The sequence below is a fragment of the Leopardus geoffroyi genome, chromosome A3, assembly GCF_018350155.1.
Source record: "Leopardus geoffroyi isolate Oge1 chromosome A3, O.geoffroyi_Oge1_pat1.0, whole genome shotgun sequence".
NCBI lineage: Eukaryota > Metazoa > Chordata > Mammalia > Carnivora > Felidae > Leopardus > Leopardus geoffroyi.
The window spans coordinates 26355786-26378779 of NC_059336.1; the positions used below are offsets into that span (position 1 = coordinate 26355786).

Genomic DNA, 22994 nt, shown 5'->3' on the forward strand with positions numbered 1-22994 from the left:
CTAGAAACTTGCTGCAGTTTCCAGGTGCTCAAAGAAAATGAGCATTATGGCTATTTTGCTAGGACAGCCTGGGGTTCAGAGAGATCTGTGTCTCTTCTGTCTTCCTGCTTCCCTGAAGTTGTGTGGGAAAAAAGCAGAAAACAACCAACATCCTGTCTCAAAAGCCAGTTGCCTGATGGAGTCAGTAGATACCTGAAACCTAAACAGCTCATTGTCCCCATCAGTTTTTATTTTTTTAATTTATTGTATTTTTTTTGAAAGAAAGACAGTGAGTGGGGGGAGGGGCGGAGAGAGATGGGGAGAGAGAGAAAGAGAATACCAGCATGACAACCCCACACAGGGCTTGAACCCACAAACTGTGAAATCATGACCTGAGCTGAAACCAAGAGTCAGATGCTCCACTGACTGAGCCACCCAGGCGCCCTACGTCCCCATCAGTTTTTAAAGGCTCAGTCCCCTTCCAGGCTGCTGACATCCACCCCCGACATGTGAAGATGCCGACCTGGCCTTTCAACTTCATTATCCAGGAAAAAAATGTACACAGTGCCCATAATTCACTGGTACAGGCAGGAGAGCCGCCTGGTACCACGAGCAGAATCCTGCATGCTAGGCTAGCCCGGGGATGCTTTATCTGTGTCAAGGGAAAAGCTGGGAGCAAGGTCAGGAGCTGCTACCTGGGCCTCCTGAATGGGAAGCAGCTCTGTCTCCTCAGACTCTGACTGTAAACCGCCCCTGGGAGGCACCCTGGGGAGCTGACTCCTGCTCTGTCTTTAAGGACAAGAGAGATCCAGCAGGAAAGGAGGTGTCTCTCCTGGGCTGGGCTGGGCCAGGAAGGAGCAACTCAAAACATCCAGATGGTCACTGAACCGACAGCTGACCTTGTGACACCCCCCCCCTTCTCTGGGCCCAGCCTGACTGAGGCCCAGAGGGGCCCTGTCTTGTGACCAAGTCCCATTGGGTCATTGTCGTTGCTGTTTTCACAACTGAACTCCTAACCCCAGCTTTCAAGGTATCTTCCATCTAGAGCAAGTAGGTTATTTGGGGCAGCGTGCTTTCTCCAGCCCTCCCTGTTTTCTGTCACATTTGGTGGGGGGGCAAGTCCCCTGGTGGCTTTGTCTAGCCTCCCACTGAAGGCCCTGAAATATAGGTCTCTGGGCCCCTGGCAGCTGAGCATCTGTGGGTCGTGGTTTTCCATAGGTTCTTGACCCCCCCCCCCCCGACTCTTACCGCCCTGATTGCTACTTCCCACATGGGGGGCAGATGGGTCCCGGCACCCCAGCAAAGAGCTGCTGGGGGAGATGTGACCCCACTGGGTGGGCCTGTGGGTGGGTGAGCCAGGGCTCTGTAACCAGACCTGGGGGATGCGGGAGGAGTTCAGACGCTTCAGCAGCTGATGTCTGGAGATCAATTAGAGATAATGGCTTTGGGTGAACGCAAAGAGGCATGGCCAAGATTTTCCTGGTTATGATTGTGTTTACCTCATTAGCAGCCTTTTCTTTTTTTCTTTTTTGAGGGTGGGATGGCACAGTGCTGCACTGTGAATTTGTGCCGGCTGCTTTGTGTCACTCAGGGTGACCAGGCATGGACCCCTGGCAGCCGGTCGTCCCCCCACCTCCACTCAGACGGAAGAGACACAGGCCCGCGGCTTCTGCTCACAGCCCACCAGACCCGTGCCCTCCCAGTGACCCTGTGTTTGTACAGCTTTAATATTTTTTCTTCCTTCCTTCATTCAAACGTCACTGAAGTTCCTACTATGTTCTGTACTATGTTCTGAGCAAAGAAGATACAGCAGCGAAAGAGACAGATAAGGATCCTGTTCTCGGGGAACTCCCAGGCTGTAGGGATGATAAACAAATCAATAAGAAAAAATACACAAAAGTGAGAAGTTTGGGGCAGAGAATTAAAATAGGGAGAGTTGATAGACTGCACCTCTGGGTGAGAAGCCCTCTCTGAACAGGTGGCAGTCCAAGCCCAGATGGATATGAAGTGGTCAGACCTGAATGGTAAGAAGTAGCCAGACGTGGGGCAGTGAAGGAGAAAAGGCTTGCCAGGTGGAGCAGACACAAGTGCAAAGGCCCTGGGGTGGAACAGCAAGGGGGCTAGGACAGAGGGAGTGAGGTGGAGACACGCTTGAACAACCTTGAGCGGTGTGCAGAGGACAGCCCCCTCTGGGCCCGCCAGCTGGATATGAAGTTTGTCGTGTTCAGTGTGAAACCTTAGGCTGCATTTTCCTCCACCAGAGGAGACTGGTGGCTTTACTGGGGGTGGTGACGAGCAGAGACGAGCACCCAAGAGGGTGTCCGGGGACTCGGGTTATAGGTGTGGCCCTGCCCCTGACCAGCTATCTGACTTTCACTTCTCTGTGCTGCAGTTTCCCTGTTACTGAAACAGCAGATTTAGGCCAGGCTTTAGTGGTTTCCAAAGTTTGCCTTTTGACAGAGGAACCCCTTCCTTCAAGGAAGTTCTTTTGGGGAGGAAGTCCAGCATGTCAAGGGGCAGCAACAGGCGGGCATGTTGCTGGGAAAGCTGGCAGAGGGGCCCATAGCTCCGCCCACCTTCCTCTCCTATGCCCAGGCGGCACCCCCTCCACCTTTCCATAGGACCCCAATAACAGGGCCTAGAAAGCTTTGGGCTGAGGTGCTAAAGACAGGCAGAAGGGCTCAGCCCAGCATAACCACAAGCAGCCTGGCTTCAGGCCAGGACTCCTCTCTCTCCTGTAGTTTCCTCCTCGGTGGAAATGAGTAACTGAGCCCATGCTAGCCCCATGGTGTTTTAAGGCTTGGATCTTTGGAATGTCTCTTAAGTGCCTCAAGAAAAAAATAGCATAGAAACAGAAGATATGTTTTAACTGGTGCAGTGCTGTGGCTCAGGAAGTGCCCAGGCACAACCGTGCAATAGCCTTGGCACCGTCCCCTCCTGCAGAGTTCATAGGGAAGGGAAATAAGAACTTGTCTTCTCCCAGGCACCACGCGTGCACAGCAGGTGCCTGGACATAGCCGCCTTCCTCAGTCTTTTTAAGGAGTCTACATTCTAGAGAAAAAGCCACATAGGAGTGGGGTCCTTGCTGTCCAGTCCAACCACAAACAGAAATCCCATGAATCATTCAGAGATGCATGCTCCTGACTGTAAGAGCAAAAAGTCAGCTGACTGTACAGCCAAACTTGAAGCTTTTTTTTTTACTGCTGAAACAAGACGAGCGGAGGAGCCATTGTTGGGGTTAATGTCTACAATGTTGTTGATGCCTCTGATGTTGCTGACCTTTTCCTCATGCTTGCAAGTTGGCTGCTGTTGCTCCAACCATCTTGTCCACATTCAAGGTGAGAGGAAGATGGGAAGGGGTGGTGTAAGCTTAGTCCAGCAAAGCAAAAGCTTTCCCAGAAAATCGCCAATAGACTTTTGTTGACATCACATCGGCCAGTGTCACGTGGCTACCTCCAGCGGCAGGGGAGGCTTTGAGAGAAAGAATTTTGTTTTTCTACCCTCTCTAGTTGAGAAAAGGAAAGGAGAAATGTCGAGTTTGGGTATCAGATAAGTTAGTCCACAGAGTCTCCCATGGCCTGGGTGCGATCAATTGAGCTTGATAATGCACTTGGGTTATTAAGATGCCAAAGGATCGGGTGGGAGAAAATAATAAGAAGGGAGGGAAACAGAGGAGAAGCAGGGAGGGAGAAGAAGAGAAGAAGGAGAGGAAGGAAGAGAGAAGGAATGGTTGTTGGAGGCCTTCTGTGTGCCAGGTCCCCCACGTGGCTGGGGAAACTAGGCTCAGTCTCAGAGAGCTCAGGTAACTTATCCAAGGTCATAGAGCTAGTGCGAGAGAGCCCTGTTCCCTCTAACATTATGCTATTACTTCCCAAGGGAAGAGGAAGGAGGAGAGAAAGGAAAAGGAAGGTGAGATTGAGCAAATATAGAGACAGGCCAAGGCCCCCAGTGGCACCAGCACTAACAGCTTCAGAGGGATGGGTCTGGGTCCCCTTATCCCAGCACCGCAGTCCTGGCACGTGGGGCAGGACCCGGCACACAGCAGGGACTCGGTGAAAGTATTTTGGCTGATGCCTTTATTACAAACTACTTATTTAAATGCATCACTGCATTTAAACCTCACAGCAGCCTTCAGAGCGAGTCCCTGTTTTCCCCCCATCTTAGAGATGAGAAAACAAAGTTAAAGAGGTTAGGTTGCCTGCCTGAGGTCACGTCGAGGAAGGGCCTGAATGTAAACAGAACACACCCCAGTCACCTGCTCCCCGGCTGTACCCCCACCCCGGCGCTGCCCACCAGGCATAGGACTCCAGCCGTCAGAAAGTTCTCCGTGCTGTAGCTCTGCCCCCAGAACCCTTGGCCATGACCCACACACCTCCCAGCCTCAGGCTCTGCCACGGAGGGTGCAGGCCGAAAAGGGGAAGTGCCACCCGCCCCTTTCTCTTGGCAACCTGTCCCCACAGCCGAGCCTGTCTTCCTTGGAGCAGCATCCGGTAGCTGCAGCATCTGGCAGAGGGGCCCTGGCCTCTCCTCCCATCACCTGCTGAAGAGCTAAGGAAAGACCCCAGGCCCAGCTTCCCTCAGGGGTTGCATGGAGAAGCCTTGGGGTCCCACCGGGGGGAGCAGCCCCAGCCCCTTGCCAGTGCTCAGCCTGAGGGAGACCTCTGAGGGCCCAGACTTGCTCTGGGGCTTTGTCTTTCTGTGCTGCAGGTCGGTGAAGTATGACACCACATGGTCCGACTCAGCGGTCCTGCCTCAGCAGGGCACTCCCCACACTCTGGGGACCCACATACCCTGGTTCGAACCCCAGCACGGCCACTAGCTTCCAGCTCTGTGACTGCGGGCATGTCCCCTGGCCTCTGAATGCCAGCTTCCTCACTGTTGGGTGACTGGATGAGTCATTTAATCTTCCTCCCAGAGCCCCTACTTGTCATTACACGACGGCAATTAATACCAACCTTGCTGTTTGGCTGATTCAATAAGGTAACATATACTACCATCCAGCGTAAGTGCCTGGCACAGAGTGGGTCGCAGTAATTGAGCACACCAAGCTCCAGGCTGCTCGACCATGGTAACTGGCTCCAGCTTTTTTTTTTTTTTTCCTTTTTCAAACTTTCATTAAACTATACCACTCAAACAGAAAAGAGCACACATCGTTTAAGTGGACAGCTCAGTGAGTTTCTCCAGACTGAATCCACCTCCTGTGACCAATTCTCAGATCAAGAAACAGAACATTGTCAGCACCCCAGAGACCCCCTGTGCCCCCTCCCAGTCACCACCCCCACCAAGGGTGACCACCACCCTGGCCTCTAATAGCATACATTGGTTTTTCCTATTCTAGAAGTGACTATGAACAGAATCATATAACATGCGCATCTTCACTCACAAGCCTGAGTTTGTGAGCATCATCTGTGTGGTGCTCCCTCTGTCGCCGAGGGGTATTCCACAGCACGTGTGGAGCCACGGCCAGCCGGTCTCGGTTAGCGTTCACTCGGGTGGCTTCCAGGTTGGGACTCCTGCGAATAGTGTTCTGTGATCCTTCTAGAATGTGTTCTGTAGGGAGCGTCCCCCTTTGGTTTGTTGTGTGCGTACCTAGGAGTGGAAGTGCTGGGTTGCAGCCGGCCTTGGCTTTTTGGCTGAGCCTCTCCAAAGGTGCTAGAACGCAGGAAGAGAGAGGAGGGGGGAGCGCGTGCTCTGCGGGAGTTACAAAGTGCGGCCTGGGTTGCAGATGGTGTGCCTAATTCAGAGCTGCGTCGTGGAGCTCAGAGCTGTACTGGGCGGAGGGCGAAACGGGGTCCTGAGTGATGCAGTGAGGAGTTCTGCCGGGGACTGTGCCGCCTAAGAGCCTGTCCTAGCCCTGAGAGTTTTCATGGTCCAGTTGGGGAAAGGAGGTATAAAGCAGGAAACAGGAAGTACAAGCACATTAGGTAACGGGAGTAACGGAGACCTGCCACAAGAGCCAGCTGTGTGGTCTGCGAAATTGGCTGCTCCAGGTTCAGAGGGTTCCAGATTTGGCAAGGGTGGAGGGGGTCTTTGCTGATGGCCGAAAGCACCTTTCTAGCATGCATCCTTCAATGCCCAACTTAAATGTCACCTCCTCAGTGGATCCCTCCAGGATCCAGTATGTCCTTCTTTCATGCCGGGGACTTTGTTCTCAACAGGCCCCACAACTGTCAAGTACAAACTGAATGTACATCCTGTGACCAGAAACCATGTGGTCATTTGTTTAATCTCTCTCTCTCTCTCTCTCTCTCTCTCCTGCTGGCCTGCAGGCTCTGAGTGGACAGACTTATATCTGTATTGTTCATTGCTGGGTCTCCCATACTTATCATGGTGCATGGCATGTGATAGGGGGTCTATACATATTTGTGAAAAGAACATGTGCCTGAAAGCATGCATGATCAAAGGAAGGAAGGGGTCACACATGGGTAATTGGGGAACAGAAGATAGTGAGTCTCTCTGAAGCAGAGTTCACCGCTTGGAACAGAAGGATACAAGGCCAGCAGGGCTGTGGAAGGCCTCGAACACGAGGCCATTGAGCTGCAACTTGATTCTGCCAGCAACTGGGAGCCATTGAAGGTTTTGGAGTAGGAGAGCGACATGAACAGAGATTAACTGATGACACTTTAAAGCAACACATCACTGAAAAGGAGATTGGGTGAAAGTGTAATTTCTACGTTTTGTTGTGGTTGTTAGGAAAGTACATTTCCACAAGCCAGGCCCTTTTAGTTATATTCACATGGGAAATTTATCTAAATAGAGAAGGAATGAGGACACAGTATTGGACGGTTCTTCTAGATTTCAGCAAAGTGGTCAAACTGACTATGAGGTTGCAGCCAGCTGTGCAAAAATCAGCCAATGCCAAGAATAGATGGAGAAGCCAAGCTAGGCCCCAATCCACAGATCAGGTGTTTTGAATCCAGGCATGTGTGAAGCCCTTGGTGGTTCCATCCATGCTCCTCTTCCTGCTGAGATGCCCTCCCTACTTGCCACCTGTCACATTCCTCCTGCCTTCTTTGGTTCAGATGGATGGCATCTCTCCCAAGAACCTCCTACCCCAAGCCCCTCCTTTCTCCATGATTGTCTGCACCTAGGGCACCTCTCTGTTACGGCCTGGGTTTAATTGGACAGCTCTTGGGGGATAGAGGTGGATGTCAGTCCTACTAGATATTAAAATATATTCTAGAGCTATAATACTGGGACAGGAATAGATCAATAAAATAGAATAGACAATTCTAAAAATAAGGGAAAATTAGTGTAGTGTACTATAATAGTGGCATTTCTAACCCATGGACAAAGATGAATTATTTAAAAGATGGTATTGGGACAACTTGGAGAACCACTTAAAAAAATACAAACTAGGTTTAGTAGTAGACCTCACTACTTATATGGAGATAAATTACAGATTTGAATGAAGATTTGGGGCACCTGGTGGGCTCACTCAGTACAACATGTGACTCTTGATCTCAGGGTCCTGAGTTCAAGCCCCCCATTGGGCATAGAGCTTATTTAAAAAAAAAAAAAAAAAGAAAGAAAAAGATTTAATATAATGAAGCTATAAGTGCTCTACAAGAAAATATGGGTGAATTACTTTTATAATCTTAGAGTGGGAAAAACCTTTGTTTTGGCCTGAAACCTTTAAGCCCTTTCAGAAAAAAAAATTGAGAGGATATAAAAATAAAAATTTTCCATATGGCAAAATAATCTCATCACAAATAAAATAAAAAAGATAACAAAAGGACAACATATTTGCAAAATATATGACAAAAGATTAAATTTCCTTCATAAAAAAAAAAGACCACCAGGGCGCCTGGGCAGCTCAATCGGTTGAGCATCCAACTTTAGCTCAGGTCATGATCTCACAGCTCAGGAGTTTGAGCCGTGCATTGGGCTTTGTGCTGACATCTCAGAGCCTGGAGCCTGCTTCGGATTCTGTGTCTCTGTCTCTCTCTGCCCCTTTCCCGCTCACATTTTCTTTCTTTCTTTCTTTCTCTCTTTCTTTCTTTCTTTCTTTCTTTCTTTCTTTCTTTCTCTCTTTCTTTCTTCCTTTCTTTCTCTCTTTCTCTCTCTCTCTCAAAAATAAATGTCAAAAAACATTTTTTAATAAAATTAAAAAAAAATACCACCAACCCAAATAGAAAGATGGGCAAAGAATATGAACAGGTTGTTCTAAGAAATGCAAGTGACCGATAAATACATGATACACATAAATATACACTCACACTGACAAATGAAGAGAGGCAAAGGAAAATAAGAGATACTATTTTTCACCTCTCAGATTGGTAAAGACAGAAGAGATTGCTAATACTAAGCACTGACAAGCATGCCATGAAATGGGAATTGCCACCCGTCACTGGTGGCTGAGTAAACCAGTGCAGCATTTGTGCAGGGGGTTGGGGGGTTATCATTGTGAAAATTCAGAATCCTGATGATGATGATAAAAGCTACCATTTGCCAAATACTACCCCTCAGGAGGATATCCAGCTGCATTTTATGACCTAACCTCAGAAGTCATACACCCTCATTTCCACAATATCTAATAGCTTGCACAGCCCTATTCATTGTGACCATTGTGACAGGGCACTAGGGTGTGATACCAGGAGGTGAGGATCACACGGAGCCATCTTGGAGGCTGGCCACCACAGTGTCCAATTTGAAAGGGGAAATTTGGTGTCAAATACTACATTAACCACACTCTTATTATCCACTTTGTAGATCAGGAAACTGAGGCTTAAAGAGATTTAAGTGTGGTGCCCAAAGTCACTTGAGTGTCAGAACCAGAATTTGAACCAGTCCCATTTGGCTAGATTCTATTGGACCTCCTCACTGGTCTCCCTGCTGTCGCTCTTGCTTCCTTATAATCTCATCTCCTCTGATCTAAAAACGTAATTCATATTGCATCATTTCCTCACTCTTAGAATAAAATCCACGTACTTTACAGTGGTGTACATGGCCCTGCATGCTTGGCCCTGAATACCTTCTCACCTTTATCCCCCCGACCCCGGCCCATCTCGCTCTGGTCACACTGCTCACCTTTCTGTTCCTCAAACATGCCAAGTCCCTTCCTACCTCAGGGCCTTGGCACCAGCTCTTCCCTCTGCCTGGAAGACTGTGCCCCCAGGTCTTCACCCAGTTGTCCACTTCAGCCACCCTGGGGTCAGGGCACACATTGGCTTACTCTCGAGAGGGTCCTTCTCTGACCACTCAGCCCAGAGCCCACCCTTGTCTCCACCCTCAACCCATCTCCACTCGATCCCTCGCCCCGACTTCCTGTGCCTCTCCTTCACCCCATCTCCATCTTACTCCTTGTTTCCAGGATCCAACCAGGATTCAAACTTTGCATTTAGTTGTTATTTCTCTTTACTCTCAGGGTTTAGAACACCCGAATTAATAACAATGAATCTTTTTGAAGAGTCCAGGACAGTCGTGTTGTAGAGAGTCTCTCTAGATTTCTTGTCTGGGTGTCTCTTCATAATCAGATTCAGGTTATGCGTTTTGGAGAACACAACATGGGTGATGATTGCATCTCTTCAGGAGGTGAGCACATCATGTCAGGTGGCCCCACTTCAGGGGGCTCCTGAATTTGATCGCATGGTTATGGGTGCCTGCCAGTCTGTCCATTGTGCAGGTACATGTTCTCTTCCATCATAAGTAAGTAATATATAGGGATAGATGGGTTTTTAAATGCTCTGTGATGCTTGAACAGTATCCTCTCTGATCAGACTAAGCTCCTGTTTTTCCTAATAGTAACAAACCCTTGATCCCCTCGGCCAGGTCCCTACTTGTGGGGGGGATGTCTCATGTCATATAGGAGTCTGTCTGGAGGAGTTTGCTGCTTAAGAAACTGCCCTATAGAGCAAATGCCCTGCCAATTGTCCACTTACAAAAACCCCTACTGTTGGGGCGCCTGGCTGGCTCAGTCGGTAGAGCATCCGACTCTTGATTTCAGCTCAGGTCATGATCTCACGGTTCATGAGCTCGAGCTCAGTGTGGAGCCTGCTTGGGATTCTCTGTCTTCCTTTCCCTCTGCCCCTCCTCCACTTTCTCTCTCTCTCTCTCTCTCTCTCTCTCTCTCTCAAAATAAATAAACATTAAAAAAAAAAAAAAGCACCCACTGCTTGCAGAGCCTGACATGAAGGGGACATGAAGGCAGTACTGCCCTCTGAAGCAGATGGGAGCAGCCTTCCCTGCCATACTCTCCCACCAAGACTGGGGCCAAAAGAAGGAAGGTCGCATCCTTGGGAGAATTAGTGGTCAAGAAACTAGGTCATGCCATTCCTTGTTGGGACCCGTGCTGTGGCCACTTTAAGGATTGAGGGAGGTGTCCAAAGGCACAAGGACACTGAAAACAACCAGCACAAGGTTACTCAAGGAGTGGCCACTCCTGCAGGAATAAGGATCTGGGAGATTTCTGCAGGCTTCAGCACACATGAAAATTCACCTAATTTTCGGTGCTGCTAAACAGCCAGGTTTCTCTAGGGCTCCCAACTGCTTTCTGTGGGTTGAGTGGGGCTGAGGCTGTTTTATCTCAGGGATGGTAAATGAGTTCACATTTCATGCCTAGAGAAAATCACTGCTCTGCTCTCCTGGGCGGTACTGGCTCTCTTTTATTAGTCAGAAAGGAGGTGGGTTATCTGGGTTCAATTCCACCTTTGAACTTCAGCTGGATTTGGCTTTATATTTCAAGCCCAGATGTCCACCACTGCTGTGAAATAGTGAATCAGGCCAAGAGAAGTCAAAGGTCTCTAGAAATGTGGTGGGAAGAGATGGGAAATCCGGGCCTGAATTATCTCATTTTCAAAGTGAGGAAGGGCATTTCCCATGTTGGAAACGCCCGCATTTCCCTGGATGAATTGGAGAGTCATGGCCACTAATTAAAATTCTAAAAATCATTATTGGGCACCAACACGTGTGGACATTCAGGTGATGCAGCCTCCAGGCTGTCCCCACGACAATGGGCAAGAAGATCTATTAGAGAAAACTGGGAAGGGCGCAGTTTTCGGTTTGAAAACACATTGGATTTTAGGAATAAAAGGCGCTAATGAGTAACATGCTTAGACCCTCTTTTAAAAATAAAGTGTAAGTTCTATACTGACAATAAATCTTTAGCACGTGTGGGACAAGCCTGTCTGCCTTTAATTTGATATGTTGCCATCCTATTTTTCTAAGGGGTGAATACTGAGCTCTGAACCTGTGTTGTACTTCCCACTCACACCTGTAGAGGGAGCCTTGTTTACCTCGGATTGTTCACAATGCAAAGCTTTCAGTGAAAGAAAGAAAAAGGCTTTTAGAGAAAAAAAGTTGGAGGGTTAAAGGCAGTCTGTTTCAAAATTGCAAACAATCGAGATGGCTGTCTTGTTTTTGTTTTTTTTTTTTTTCTTTGCTGTTCTACTGTGAATGAGTTGTAGCGTGAAGTCAGTAGAAATTGCCCTTCTTTTTCGGATGCGACTAGAGGGACCAGGAGGTGGGATCGTTGTTGGTATTTTTGTTTTGTTTTTTGGCCATTTCCTCACAGAATTCCACGAGGGCAGCTCCTCATCCCTGTTAAAGCACAAGCTTTTCCTGAAAGCTGATGCGTGGTAACGGAGGTTGTGAATCTGAGGAGGGGGACGTCTGCCCTTGACCCATCTTGTCTGTTGGGGTCTAATTGTGCTGTCTGGGGACGAGCGAGTTCTGTTCTAGGCTGAGTCTGAGGTTGCTCGCAGGTCCAGGGTCCTCCACCCCCCACCCCGCGACGCCCCACGCGGTCTTCTCCAGCACCCCAGGCGGACAAGGTCCGCCTGTGCGGAGGACGGCGTCTCTGCTCCGCCTGGGTCTTCCCTCTCCTGCCACACTGTGTCTCCGCGGACAGTACGCGCCCAGGTCTGGGATGGAGCAGCATTCGTGATGTTATCCTATTACTTTACAACTGTAGCTCGCGCGCCGTAAGGAGCCGGTACCGTGTGGTCTAGAGGAGCACAATGACCGGCGGGAGGAGTGGGTGGGGGTGGCCGGGAGGGAGCAGAGAGCGAGGCGGCGGCGAGCGCTCCGGATCGCAGAAATGTTTGGGTCGGACAGGTGAACGCATCTTGGAGTCCCAGGCGCCCGCCAGGGAGGAAGAAGGGGAGCATGGGAGGGTGTAAACTAAGTGGTGGGAAAGAGACAAAGGAAGAGTGAAGAGGCGAGATGGTACGGAATATAGGGAGGGGGAGGGGAGAGGAGGGGGCAGGGGGGGCAGCAAGCTAAGGACCCCGATCTTGAACTTGATCAAGAAAAGGGGGGCCCTGAGATAGGGGTGGGGGGGGCGGGAGAGAGCCGGCCACGTGCCTGATTCTCCCAGACTAGGGTCTCGCTGAGACCGCCCGGGGACCCAGCAGCCCCGCCCAGCGAGGACCCGCGTGCCCAGGGAACCAGGGGACACGAGGAGGTCCAGGGCTGCCCGAAGGCCCCAGGGCGCGGAGAGTTCCTAATGGTGCCTGAGTCACTTTCTTTGGGCCAAGTCTCTCCTCTCCTGGCCTGAACGCAGAGAGCCGGCGGGCCGGGTGCCTCCCCTTCCAACCCCCAGACCCGAAGACTGCGGCCTCCAGGAGCGAGGGGCGGGCACACACCCCACCGCTTTCTTTCCGGGGCTCAGCCCCCAGCAAGAATCTTCCTCGAAGCGCTTCCCCCTTAAGAGCGCTCTCCCCCCGGAGCGCACGGCAGCGCGTCCAGTGCGCCCTCATCCCTCCCCCACTACCTGGCCCAGCACCCCCTCCTTCCACCTCCTCTCCCCCCTCCCCGCCCCCCGGCCTCTCCCTCCTTTCTCCTCTCTCTGGGTGCCTCCTTTTCCTCTCTCCCCCTCCCCCCGTGCCCACTCCTCCCTCTCGTCAGCCCCTCCACCTCCTCCTCCTGCTGCTCCTCCTACTCCCCCTGCGTGCGCCCTCCCCGCGCTCCCCTCCCCCCGGCCCCCGCCCCGTGCCCGGTCCCGCCCCCCCTCCCCCGCCTCCCCGTGCCCGGTGCCCCCCTCCCTCTTCCTCCCTCCCGGCCGCGGCGCCGCCGCCGCTGCCGCCGCCGCTCGCCTGGGCCCTCCCCCTGGCCACCCCCGCCCCCGGGCCGGGCAGTGACGCGCCGCGGCGGTGCCAGCCCCTCTCCCCGGGCGGCCGCGGCGGCAGCAGCAGCAGCAGCAGCTGGAGCTGTGGGGCTGTCACTGCCGCCCGCCCCGCTCACTCGCCGAGCCCGACCGCCGGTCTCCGCCTCGCCTCCCGCCCAGGTACGGAGTCCGACCCGGATCCCCGCGATCGGGCCGTTTCCGGGCCCCCGGCCGCCGCCCCCCTTCTCCCGCCGATGCCGCCGGCCGTTGAGCTGCGGTTAAGGGGGTGGGGGAGCTGGGGGGTTCTGGGGAGGGGGACGCGGGGGAGCTTCCTGCGCCGGGGCTGAGGAGGGGGGCGCAGGGAAGCGGCTGCGCCCTGGGCGGAGTGGGCTGGGGCGGGGGGCGGGTGAGTGTGACCGAGTGGGGGGGGGGACGGGCAGGGGAGGTGCACTCTAGGGGCTTTGGGGTCCCGGAGAGGTGTGCCTGGCGGCGAGTGCCGGGGGGCCGCCGGGCGCACCCCACTCCCGGGCCGTGCGCGCCGCCGGTCCTGGGGGGCGGTGATTGTGTGCGCTGCGCTGCGCCGCGCCGCGGTATTGTGCTGCGGCCACACCGTTTGCAGCGGGCTCGGCACCGCGTCCCGGGGAGGAAGGCGTTCGCAGGCGGCGGGGTGGGGGCCGGGCTCGGGTTGCCGCCACCGCGGCTGCCGAGAGAAGGGAAGTGGACTGTTTGGGGATATGAGGACGGGAAGCGTTGAGTGGCAGGGAGGGGCTCCCCGCCACGGCGCGGGGAGTTGAGATGAGGTTTGCAGAGTTGAGCCCACTTCGGCAGGCCCCTGTCCCTCCCCCGAGAGGACCGGGTGCCCTGCTCAGGTGTACCGTCAGAGCGGAAGCCGGGGGGCGGCGGCGGCTCCTGGCGAAGGGGCATCCCTAAATGAAGGGGACACACGGGGCGGGGGCAGCCGGCCGGAGTGAGGGCGCGCGACCGCGTTAAGTTGAATTTACGCCTCCGCCGGCCACTCTCCGCTCTCCACCTAGCCCTCCTGGACCGGACACTTCTCGTGGCGCAGGGTGGGGGTGTGCCATCCACAGTTTTTATTCCAGCGGCTCGAGTTCAGAAATGACTCCCCCTCCCTGCTCCCACCTGGAGCAGCGTTTTGCCCGAGTCCGGTCGCCCCTACTGGGCCGCGCTTCCTGGGGGAAGTTCTCATTAAGCCTGGCTAATTAGCATTATTCCTGGAGAAAGGTTAAGGTTAGACCGTCCTTTTCCTTACCGGGAGGCCCACCCCCTTCCTCCCCATTCCCTTCTCCCTTCCCCCTCCCCAAGAGCACAAAAGCACAAAAAGAAAGTGTGAAGAGGCGCAGATCAATGGAGAAGCCACAAACCCATTAATTCAAATGGAACCTTTTCCCCCCCTCTAAAACATTGATTTTTCTTTCTGTCTGCTCTGAGGGGAGATTAATAACCTCCTGATTTCACCTGAAATGGTGTTTGGACTCTGTGATTTCCTCCTCTTTCTGAGAAGGATTGTGGCTTGAAATAGATTCTCCCTTGAGATAAAGCCCTACTTATCCCAGAATCAGCTGGAAACCCCAGCCTGGGGCCCCCAGCCTACCAGGTGGGGGTGTGGGGAGAGGTGTTCAGGGGCTCTCACAGCTCCTCTGGGGAGAACCATCTGTGTGATGGGACTAGGGGTGCTGTCTGGCCCCCTGCTTCTGGGGTGGAGGTTGGTCTGGGGGAAGACCCCTATATGGCCCAGGCCTGGGGGGTAGTTTAGTCCTTACATAGTAAATTACCCCTTCGTTGGAAAACCATTAGGGCCCAAATGTGTCTTTAAATAATATCAAGCTCCTGTCTAATCCCATCTCAAACTGGGCTTGTTTTATAGAGTAGGTTTTAAGACAGCACCTCCTCCCACACCCACTTTACCTCAGCTGTGTGGCATGACCCCATTCAGCACCTTTCGGGAGCAGAACACCCCAGAACTTTCCTCCCAGCTGAGGAGGTGGATTTGGGGAAACTTCTGTGGCCTCAGCCACCGTGGGGGCCATGTGGAGCTGGGCTGCCCTGAGTTTCTCAAGAACTTTTTTGTCTTGTCTGGGTCCTTTTCTTGGAAGGAAACTCCTGCAGGGTATTAGCTCAGAGTGGTTCCTCTCCAGCTCTCCTTTTGGCTGGAAGAACCCCGTCTGCTGCAACTCCTCTCTCCAGCCACCCTCTTAAAGAGACCCCTGTTAATGCCAGGGCCTGGGGTGTCAGTGAGGCCCTCGTGGTGAGGAGTGCTGGGAAAACAGCCAGTTGCCTTTGCCTAGGAAACAAAAGCCCATTTTACACTCGACACACTAGTAGGAAGGTGTTGAAAATGCTCACTCCCAGCATTCAGGCCTTCGTGACTGCAAGGACAACAGAGCATCTCCCTATGTGTGTATGTATGTTTCTGACGGACCCTATGCGTGTGTACGAGAACACCTGAAAGGTGTTAGGGGATTGGCTGCCTCAGCCCTCCCCACTCCACGTTTCCCAGAAGGGCTTGCGCTCACAGGACTAGTCAGCAGAGAAGGTATGTTAGCAGGAAGGAGTGGAATTGTGCAGGGAGTGTCCCCAGGAGGCTGGCCTCCTCCCCTGGTGGCCAGGTGGGCTCAGTGTGGAGCATGAAGTGGCAGCCTTGGGACCCCACAGCTCTCAGGAGCTGCGGCTCAGACCACCCTAAGATTTCATTTGTGCAATCCCTTCACTACTTTCAATCCTGGGGGGTTTTCGTCTTCCATTAATAAGCCATCTGATGAACCGAAGGGGTTAAGTTGGGGTCAAATGCGGTTCAGTACCTTCTTGGCATGCTCAGAAGGCTGTGTGTGTAATGCTCGCTGACATGGAGACAAGGGGAAGAGTTGCCTCTTACTGAAGAATTCCAGGGCCCAGAAGGAACGTGCAGGTGTTCCAGAAGGAGGTGCTCACTTTCTACATCTTGGTGCCCGCCTCCTTGGGGTAGAGCTAGTGCTGGGGCAACTGTCCCAGCCTGGCGATCTTTCTGGAAGGAGCTTCAGCCTCTCATCAAACAGACTGTGGGGTCTAGACAGAGGGGTCTGTCTCCTGCCTGGCCCAGAAACACCTCTGGCACATCCCTGCCTCCCCTCCCCCACTCCCCTTCTCTGAAACGTACACCCAAGGCTCCTGGTCAGGGCTTATGGCTTACAATTGCACTAAATTCTCAGCAAATCCTCCTCTTTTTTTTTTTTTTTTTTTTTTTTTTTCCTCAAAGCAAGTGGTAGAGATAGAGTTACAGCTGAGAGGAAAGGCCTGGAAAATGTTGTCTGAGGCACACCCCAGGATCCCTGTCCTGGAGGATGCAAATGGCTCAACTTCAGAGGCACCAGGAACCTAGTTCCCAAGAAATTGACCCCAGTTGTAAAATAATCAGGTTACTGATAGCACCTGCTCCTAGTTACCCGCCATGGATACAGGCGCGTTTCCACCATTTCCCCTCTGCTCTCCCGTTTTCTCCTCCTCCTAGGCTGGGCAGTGGTTGGTGCTAGTTTGCCTGCAGAGGAGGAAGGGCCTCAGAACCTGGGTGGAGAGAAACTGAACCTGCCCATGAATTTTGGACTGCAGATAAGCAGGGAGGGTTTGGTCCGGTTCCTCTCCTTCTGCCCAGAGTCAGGGCTCCAGGATTGGGGTGTGTCCTAGGGGCTGGCTGGGTGCTGCTCACCTGCTCCCCACATATTCTTAAGGTCCCCCCCTTCAGAAAGGCAGTGGTGCTATCACTTTGACGCCCACAATGGCTCAGGCCCTTTGGTGCTGAATGATGGACTTTTATCAACAGGTGGCAAGGCTGTAGGCTTCAAGGTGTCTGAGGTAAGAGGAGCTGGGGGAAGGGGGCAGCTGGCTCGTCACTCTCATGGGGTCTGGGAAGAGGTGGCCCAGAAAGACTGGATTGTATACACTCTTTTATTCTCTAACGAAAATTTCACTGAAGTTTGTTTACAGAGAGAAATTAGTAGATCAGATTCCCTTGAGAGTCCAGAAGGGAAAAGCAAGAGGGGCCTAACTCGTGACCTCTGGGTGAGCAGGGGGAGAACACCCTAAGTCAATCCACAGGCCCAAGAGCCTGCGGCTCACAAGGCCGCGCTGGCCACCTCCTGCTGATCCCTCGGGAAAGGAGTGCATCGCCCGCCCCGCACAGTCATGGACGGTCTCAGAGCCGCGTGCACCGGCGACTGCCTGTGTAATTAGCCTGCTCCTAGAGCCATCGAGGGGGCGAGGTCGCGGCCTGCCCTCTGCGGCTGGGGGCTGCGCTGTAGCAGCCAGGTTGCAAAGGGGTCTGGGAAGGCTTCTCTCCCACAAAAGTAGCTGTGGCAGCTCCGTCAGAACGTACTCGTTTTCTGTGTTTCAACCGGGTTGACGACGCTTGGTTCCTCCTAAAAAGCGGCTACAGCAGCGGTGTTGGAACCTTGCACGGAGCCACCGCCTTCAGAGCCAGGGGTCGTGCAGCAGACCCCGCGGGCTGTGAGAACACTCTCCAGGGGAGAGCTCGGCAGTCCATCAGTGGCTTGGGAGGGGTCCGTAGCCCCTTTCTCCTGGCACTTAAGCGGGGCAGAATTTTTGGCTGGTGTCTCTCCGTAGATAACAAGGTCCTGAAGGAAAGGAGCCTTCGTCGTCTGTGCCCCCGGCACAACACAAGCACATAGTAGATGTTCAGAAAATGTGTGCCACTCATTGAAGAGAGGGAGCGCGTGTGGGAGTATGTGTAAATATAGCTCCATCTCCCATGAGTCTCCTGTGGGTCTCATCCTGAGACACTTTGTCGTTAAGGAGTCTGGCTCTTTCAGTTGAAGAGAGGAAGCGCGGTGTGGCGGCTCTGTGATGTGGGCTCTGGGCACAGACCGCCTGGGTTCAGAGCCCAGCTCTGCAGCTAGCTGTGGTGCCCTTGGGCAGCTGGGGTCGATCTCCGAGGGGCGGGTCCCACATCCTGAGACAGGCCTGACGTGGGTGCCTGCTTTTTTAATGGAGCCATGGGAGGGAAATCTCGTGAAACCCTTGCCCCCAAAGACCCCGGTGGCACGGTGGGCACTGGGTTTTCGCTGTCAGTCAACTTCAGTGTAAAGTTTCGCTCACCTCTTCCCACTTCGACTTGGCAGGGCAGGGAAGGGTGGAGGGGGTCATTCTGGTGGACAGTTAAGCGATCTGAGTCAGAGAAACCCTAGGCCCTGCGTGGGGTGGCTGGCATGTGCCACGGGGAGACGTTGCGGGGCTGTGTGCTGCCGCCAGCCTGCCAGCCACCATCCGGGTTTCATATGGTCTCCATTCGAGAACCGTGTGTGGCGGGACCGAGGCCGCCACTGTCGAGCTGATGCCGCATCCTCCTCAAACGCCAGGATCCCGCCAGGCAGTTCAGCCAGTGCCCCGCGTCTCGCAGGCCTTGCGGGGGGGTCCAGGAGACACGCTGCCTCGTCCCCACCCTCGGAAGGACTTCAGGTTCTCTGGGGAAAGTCAGGGCAAAGCCCAGAGTATGTTGACATGCCGCAGCTGAGGGGCGTGTGCCTGACTGCAGGGGGCTGCTGGTGCGGACAGATTGTGTAAGAGTGATGGAGACAGCCAGAGTTGGTGGGTGAGACAGGTACGCGTTCGGACTTTGCGCTGTGCGGTGCCACAGGCCGGTGGGTGTTCCGGGTGAGGGGGACAGCCTGGGCGCAGCCTTGCAGGTGGGAAGGATGGCGCGTCTGGGCCTCCAGGATTGCGCACGTCTGGCTCTGCCGCTTGTAAGCTCACGACCTTGTGCGGTCGCCCTAACCCCTTGAGCGGCCGTTTCTCATCTGTAGAATGGGGCTGATGACTACACCTGCCTCATGAGGCCCACAGGTGGGCCTGTGGGGAGGATGACATGAGACGATCAAAGGGGAGCACTTGGCGCCTAATGAACTTTGGCGTCTGTTCACGTTTTCAAGTTGGTGGAGCGAGGGTAGAGTGTGGGCACCTTGAGCGCTGCGCCCAGCGGTTCTGACTTTTCCCCGCTCCTGGCTCCTGGGTGAGGACACCGTGTGCTTAGTGGACCAGCTGCAGACAGCCCCACCCAGGCTTGTGCGCACCTTGGGAGGGGACACTCCTGTGTGGCGCCGCCGCCCCTGGCCTACCCCTCTCCTCCGGCCACAGTGGCCTCCTGGCTGCTCCTTGGACCCACCAACATGTGCCAGTGCCTGGAAGGCTCCCTGTGCAGACCCCTGCATGGTAACCTTCCTCACTTCCTGTGGGCTTCCTCTCAGATGTTTCCTAACTGGCGAGGCCCTCCCTGGCCACCTGACAAACACGGCCCCACGGGCCCCTCTCCCGCTTGCTCATCACCACAGCTGTTAGTGTTTTTTCTGCTGATTATCCATCTCCTCCCCTGCGGGACAGGGAGTGCCAGGAGCACTAGGACTCTGTCTTGTCCACTGCTGAACTTCCCAACGCCTAGAAAGTGCTTGGCTCATAGTAGGTGTTCAATAAATGCTTGTTGAATGAATGCATGAAGCGTTTTGAGTAGGTGGCGCTTCCGGATGTTAATAGATTCAGCCTTGTAAATCATGGGTGTTTCAACAACACCCAAGAGCCAGGAAAGGCCTTCCTACCTCAGGTCAGACCCTGAGCACAGTGTGCTCTGGGCAGCCGGGAAGGAGCAGGCGGCCCAAGCAAGGATGTGTCTGCCCCTGGCTCCCAGAGCCTCGATGGGCTCTGTGCCTCCAAAGGTCCGCTTTCTGGCCAACCACCCCTCTCACTCTTAGGTTCCATCCTGGGGGGCCGCACGGGAGAGTTTTGTTGTCCCTTTGTGCCTTTTGTGCAGAGAGAGCCTTTTGACTATGTGTGTCCCTCTGGGTGTGAGAACATAGTCTGAGTGAATGTGAGTGAGTGGGCTTTCACCCAAGGAAGACTGGGTGGATGTGCTTGTGCGTAAGGAGCAGGGCGGCCAGTGGGAGGGAGGCAGGGTGAGTGGAAGTGTGGGAGCGGGTGGGAGGGGAATAAGTCCCAAGAGGACACCTGGTCTCTGTCCCCTGAGGCTCTGGGTGTGCCTCGTGGGGACCCCGGAGCTGGGCAGAGCTGGTGTGGTGGATTCGGCCGCAGAGGGCACACACTGGCTGCACAGAAGCTGTAAATTCCAGGAAACTCCCTGCCAGCCTGCCATAGTGGGGGAGGGGTGGATAATCCACGCCGGTTCCCTAGCACTTGGAGAACAGATGTGTCTGCCTCAGGGACAGCCTCCGAAGAAAGTTCGAACCAAAGTGTGTTTGCTCATTATAAAAGAGTCGTTTGTGAGGGGGCCCTGGAGAGGCTTTTTTTGGGGGGTGGGGGGGCTCTGCCAGAGGTCCTTACTGGGGGCCCACAGATGCCATTGTATCCTGCTAGAGAGGAGAGGGGAGGGGGCAAAGCCAGTTGGGGGGGGGGGAGCTGCTGGGCCATCTTTCTTGCATTTTACAGCCAGCTCCCAAACACAGTTGCTTGCTGCTCCTGAAAGAGGCTGGGCCAGAAGGAGGTGGGGTCCCTTCCCACTGGAGGGCTGGATTGAAGGGGCCCCGCCCTGGGGGTTCCCAGATGACTGGCCAGGGGCTCACTGAAGCCAGCAAGGGGAGAGGAGGCAGGCGTGGTCCTCTCTAACAGGCCCTCCGGCTGTTTGGAAGGCCCTGGCGGCCCCCCAGGCCCCGGAGCCAAACCCCCTTTGCGGTCTGATCCGAACCCTCCTCGCCTGCCCCACCCCCTTCCTTCTCTGCACTTCTGGGGCTGGCCTTTTCAGCCCTGGAAGCTGCCCAAGAGCATATCTTTGAAGCACAGCAAAGGTTAGGAAGGAGGAAGACAGAAATGTCCTCTGGGTTGGGGGAGTGGGAGAAAGGAATTCCATGCATGCTCCACGGGAGCTGGAGTCGGAGGCAGTCCTAGTGGGGGCGGTCTGCTTGGCCTCAGCAGTGTCCGCATGTCTCGCTACCCGCTTTTGGCCACCCGTCCCTGTGCACAGCGAGCCCTCTTCCCGGGGCTGCGGGCGGGGAGTGGTGGCCCTTGTTTACAGCGCTTGCTTCAACCTTGGCTCACAAGGGTAAGAGCCAGGCCCTGCTATCCGCCCCTCCAGGATGCAAGACCTCATAATTGTCTTCAATTACAGACAGCGCCGGCCCTCAGCCCTGGCTTCCGACAGGAACCAGAGCCCGAACCACTTGCACGGGGGGCAAGGTTTGGGGGTTCCCTGTGGCCTTTGGAGGCTTCCAAATGCCCACAGGACCTAGGGTTCACCCAAAATGCTGCCTTGGGGCTGCACAGAGCCTGTCCCTGTTGAAACATCCACCTTCTTTGTCCCTGATCAGGATGAAACTTCTGTGAGCAGTGAAGATTTTGATATGAACGACTCCACATGGATGTCAGCTGACCCACACCTGGCCTCCAGCCTGAGTCCCAGCCAGGACGAGAGGATGCGGAGCCCTCAGAACCTCCACAGCCAAGAGGACGGTGAGTGTCTCTGAGTGGCCAGTGAGGAAGGGGCTGTGCCTGCCTGCAGGGGCCTAGAAATCTGGGCTGGGGCCTGGCGAGGGGTCCTACTGGAGGGCCTCAGCATCTCCACCAGCACTCCAGCCCCTGGCTGCAGGGAGAGCAAGTCCTCCCAAAGGTAAACGGAGAGAGCTCTCAGGGGCTGGCAGCCTGACAGGCCGTCCTGCCTGTCTGTTTGCCCTGACGCTCACAGGCTGGTGGGATATGGATGTCGAAGTTACCGTGATTCAGGTCTGGGAAGGCTAATAGTTGCCTGACCCGGAAGAGTTCAGCAGTGAAAGCAAGAGTTAGGCTTCTGCAACTCAGCATGAGGCTATAGGACAGGGTCCCTGCCTGTCACCTTGTGAGCCAGCAGGCAATAAGCTTGTCCACTGTGTGTCCCCAGGCCCTTGTGATAAGAAGTGGCCCAGCTCAGGAGCCGTCTGGCCTCTTCCCTGGCCCCCACTGCCCTCCAGGGCCAGCCAGGCAGCTTCCTGTGGCCTCCCTCAGAACAGAGGCCTTCTTCTTGGCATGGGAGTCTTGGGGTCAGAAGTCAGATCCCAGGGGTCCACTCTGGAGCACCTGTGTGAAACCCCCAAGGGGCTGGGGCTCTGAGACGACAGCGCCTGTGTCAGTCACGTGCAGTTGTGGGACCCGGGTGGCACCTGTGGTCAGTGTCTCTGGTGGGGCTCTGGGTTCTGGGGAGGTGATTGGGGGCGGGGGCTGAGCCCAGGGCTGAGCCTCAGAGATCTGGGGTGTAGAGCCAGCAATTAGGAAGGGTCAAAGGTCGGGCCTGGAATGCGGGAGGGAAGTGCAGGGTTAAAAAGGGGTGTAATGTTAACTCTGTGAAACGGGTTAGCCTTAAAGAGTAAATAAGGGGTAGGAGCCTTGCAGTTTGGGTCAAAGTTCGTCTCCATGGCAGAACCCCTGCGCGCCTGCCTCCCGACTGCCCTCACAGGCCTGAATCCGGCTTTGTCTGGGAGGAGACCCAGCCTGGAGGCAGCTGGGGAAGCTGGGCTAGGGGCTGGGGAGCCCAGAGGGTGGTTCTGCCGGGCCTGGAGTATAAGGCTGCTGGGAAAGAAAAGACTTTTGTGCCCTGACACCTCGTGAGGTCGGCACGACCCCCTCGTGCTGTGAGCCTCCCCACCAGAGCCTCCCAGACCAGTAACCGCCTCCCAGTATTCCCACAGGGTGGGGGCAGCCACATGCTGCTGGGGGTTCTGGGGCTCGGAAGTGCCCAGCAGCTGACCTCCCTCCTCATCTGAGCCGATCAAAGGCCACGCCCAAAGGCCACACCAAGGGCTGTGCCAGCAGAGCTCAGCCAAGGGCATAGGGTTATACCTTCCCAAGAAGGATCCAGAACATTTTTTTTAAAAACTCAGAGTAGTAGGACTGAATGGGGGCCATATTCCCGCAACTCACTCTTGAAAAAGTCTTATGTAATTGTTGCTCAAAACCGTCCTTTAGGAGTCTGATTTTTGTTGGAGACATCTCC

The 22994-nt window shown here is 54.5% G+C and overlaps 1 protein-coding gene across 7 annotated transcripts in view; it reads left to right on the forward strand.

The window, feature by feature from the left end:
• NOL4L (nucleolar protein 4 like) overlaps positions 1-22994 on the forward strand; it is a 127910-nt gene that overhangs the window by 77899 nt on the left and 27017 nt on the right. For 3 of the 7 annotated variants that reach the window (XM_045444914.1, XM_045444916.1, XM_045444915.1), the window contains exon 5: positions 21340-21481. In XM_045444914.1, the coding sequence (XP_045300870.1) occupies positions 21340-21481 (142 nt within the window). Of the gene's footprint in view, positions 1-12974; positions 13205-16739; positions 16871-20796; positions 20821-21049; positions 21075-21339; positions 21482-22994 lie in introns of those variants that run through there. The other 4 variants (XM_045444918.1, XM_045444919.1, XM_045444920.1 and 1 more) reach the window with 4 other exon arrangements.